Raw genomic sequence first — 3,471 nt, 5'->3', positions numbered from 1 at the left:
AAAGATTCAATGGTGAGTTGGTACAAATTCTTTCGAAAGTGACAGAGCACCAAGGAAAGAATTGGGATTTGGAATTGCCTAGTGCATTATGGGCTTACCATACTTTAGTAAAGACAGGTACAGGGTTTACTCATTTCATTGGTATATGGAAAGGAAGCACTATTGCCTGTGGAGGTAGAGTTGCCTACAGTAAAGATGTTAGAAAAGTTTATTGGGCCGCCTAGTGATGCATTTAAAGAGAGGCTCTTACAATTACAAGAGGTTCAACTGGATAGGATGAGCACATTGGAGCATTATGGGCAGATGCAAGATAGGGCTTTGGAAAAGATAAATGAAAAGGTCAAAAGTAAGGGTATCAAGAAGCATGACTTGGTTTTACGCTACAACAGTAAGCTGGACAACACCTTCCAAAAGAAGTTTCAAATTAAGGGAGAAGGCCCTTTCAAGGTAGTGGAGTGTTTTCCGAATGGTACATATCAGCTGGCTAACTTGGATGGAATACTACATAAGTCAAGGGTAAATGGATTGCGTCTTAAATTATATCATGCCAGGTTGATGATGGTGGAGCAAGATGAGTTTTCTCTCGAGCAAGTAATGTTGGTGAGGGATGAGGAGACTTGTGACGTGGCGAGTCTCATATCTCTTTTTGCTGCTATTGATCATGAATGATCTAGCAGGCTAGAGGATGGGAAAATTATGTTAGGAGTTTTTTGGAGCAAGGGATTGTGTATATGTATATACACATGCATGGTGCATCGAATAAAGGATTGCCCATTTTCCAGAGCTAGGTGGTTACGTGGGGCCCACATGTGTACAGGTAGGACAACATGTACATAGTGCATCGATTTTCAGTATCACCAGTACCAATGTGTTTTTCTATAATAATGAGAAGTTGGTAGCACGTAAAACTGCTCAAGGAAGCTACCCACGGGTCGATGACATGAGGTAAGCAGGTACGCCAAATGGCATCTAGTGGCGTTAGGAGGTTGAATGGGGTCAATACTTGCACGTGGATAAGTACGGACACAACGTGGGTGTTTTCTTGTGATAATTATGCAGAAAGGTCATCATGAGGACCATATTTTGGGGCCACTGCACGTGGTGGCCGGATGCATTATTAGAAAAAGTCGAGTGCCAGGTGTGCGGATGGATGCAACAGGGTGACAACTGTGCACTGCGAGGCCACTTTTTGGCTTGTTCGGGGTCCGTTCAAGGTCAAATAAAAGGCCAAGGTGCCCAAGTAATAAAGCTAAGTGTGGGAACTGAAAACAATGAGAGAAGACTAGAAAAAACGTGGAGAGAAGAGGAGAAACAGCCGCGACTGTGTTTTTGAATGGCATCTAGTGGCGTAAGGAGGTCGAATGGGGTCAATACTTGCATGTGGATAAGTATGGACACAACGTGGGTGTTTTCTTGTGATAATTATGCAGAACGGTCATCATGAGGACCATCTTTTGGGGCCACTGCACATGGTGGAAGGATGCATTATTGGAAAAAGTCGAGTGCCAGGTGTGCGGATGGATACAACAGGGTGACAACTGTGCACTGCGAGGCCACTTTTTGGCTTGTTCGGGGTCCGTTCGAGGTCAAATAAAAGGCCAAGGTGCCCAAGTAATAAAGCTAAGTGTGGGAACTGAAAAAACTGAGAGAAGACCAGAAAAAACGTGGAGAGAAGAGGAGGAACAGCCGCGACTGTGTTTTTGCTATTTTTGGAGCCTGTTTTGGCCATAAACTGCTCATCCGAGGTCAGATTTGAGCACTTTGACATTGTAGACTAGGGTTTTGGGCCGTTCCGGACGCGATGGCGCTGTCCATTTTGCCAAATTACTCACTATTTTTCTACTATTTTGGCTGTGTAAGTTTCTACTATTATCAACATTGGGAGGAGAGTATGGGGCTGCCATTTCCTGTCGAATCACACGATAATAGAATATTAGATCAAAATGATAGATACACATTTATTAAAGAACTACAATTGATGGTACAATCATTGTTCAACATACACAATTTTAAAATTCACATCACTTTGACAATACCAATGTAATAAAACAGCATGAAATCTCAAGACAATGGGCATGAGACAAGACAAAAATGTTTCATTGCAAAGTATAGACACATTCTCAAATTACAAGGTATGATTTCAATCATTGGATGGCCTCAAGTCTGCACTATCTGGGAGCATGCCACCAACACGCTTAATGCCTTGTAACATGCTGAGGAGATCATGTGAGGACTTGCGCTGGGTGGGATTGGGAGATACACAAGTGCGCAGGACTTCCTGAAAGCGTCTGAGGAAATCGATATAAATAGTGTCATCATCCTTAGGTAAATATTTAAGGAGGTCTTGAATGAATTTACAATGGGAGTACATATCTTGGCTGTGCGTGTAGACTGGAGGATTTGTGGATATACATTCGGGAGCCACCCACCAATATCGCTTGCTCCAGGTTTCCCTTGTTGTCGATGGGAGAAGATCTGGCAACTTTAAAAATGTGTTCTCTGTGTGAAACAAGGTTGCACTACCCCAATCACATACGCCCACATACACTCTATCCCAACCAAAATGCAGTAAGATATTACTTCTATGAACATCATTGTGAGTGATATTATTTGCGTGCAAAAAGATGAAGGTTCGGAGCAATCCATTAATGATAGGCCATATATTCTTCTTGATGGCTTCAATGGTCCCCTTGACATCTTTGAAACCCTTGCTCATGGCCACATTCTTCCCCTCCTTTTGGAGTCTCTCTAGCCAATGGTCAAGGTTTCCACCATTCCGCATCTTGAAGATGAGGGCGGGAGCTCGCGTGGCGTATCTTGCCAATCCCAGAGCAGCAATGATTCCACTATGAGTGATATTCATAATTGTGGCCTCATGTACATTGGCACTCTTCTGGCCATCACCCTTGACTAGCTTGCGGGCGTAAAATTCATCCGTGAAGGTCTCATGATTGACTTTCACCTTCGTGACCATGTCGTGTCGACCTTCTCAAATGCTTGTAATTTGTGGAAATTCAATGCAAGCCATGCGCATGATGACAAGGTTACATGTGTCTAAACTTCCCATGTTGGGTGGCATTGGGACATTGCTAGAGATTGGTACTTCTGAAGCGGCAGGCACTTCGGGTACATCCTTGGGCCCTTCTACGTACAATCTCTTTCCCGGTTGCTTCATGCTTCTATAGAGTACCTCTACTTCCTTCATGCAGCCCATGAAGCTAGAATTTTCTTTAATTTGCTTGTCAAGTTTTTTTGCAACTCTGCAAACTTGCCCTATGACTCGACTCACATCGTGGCCTAACTGACCACCTATAAGGACTTCAATCCCACCTAAAGCACTACAAAATTTTGCAAATAGTCCTGCATATGTAGCACTATATAACTCATCCAAAAATGATTTGTATGAGGACTCTTGCAAGATTTCCTAGAGGCGATACTTCGTAATCCATAAAGATGAGTGCATACAAATTC

General features: G+C 43.2%; 1 protein-coding gene across 1 annotated transcript; it reads right to left on the bottom strand.

Annotated features, from left to right (window-relative positions):
- Positions 1-2,140: 2,140 nt before the first annotated feature.
- LOC147420024 (putative receptor-like protein kinase At2g42960) lies at positions 2,141-2,974 on the bottom strand. Its single transcript, XM_086504479.1, has one exon. It carries the CDS (start codon positions 2,972-2,974, stop codon positions 2,141-2,143), a length of 834 nt encoding a protein of 277 aa, XP_086360605.1.
- Between the last annotated feature and the right edge of the window lie 497 nt (positions 2,975-3,471).

The sequence above is a fragment of the Adiantum capillus-veneris genome, chromosome 28, assembly GCF_014529385.1.
Source record: "Adiantum capillus-veneris isolate H3 chromosome 28, ASM1452938v2, whole genome shotgun sequence".
Taxonomy (NCBI): domain Eukaryota; kingdom Viridiplantae; phylum Streptophyta; class Polypodiopsida; order Polypodiales; family Pteridaceae; genus Adiantum; species Adiantum capillus-veneris.
This window is presented reverse-complemented; position numbering and strand designations above follow the sequence as displayed.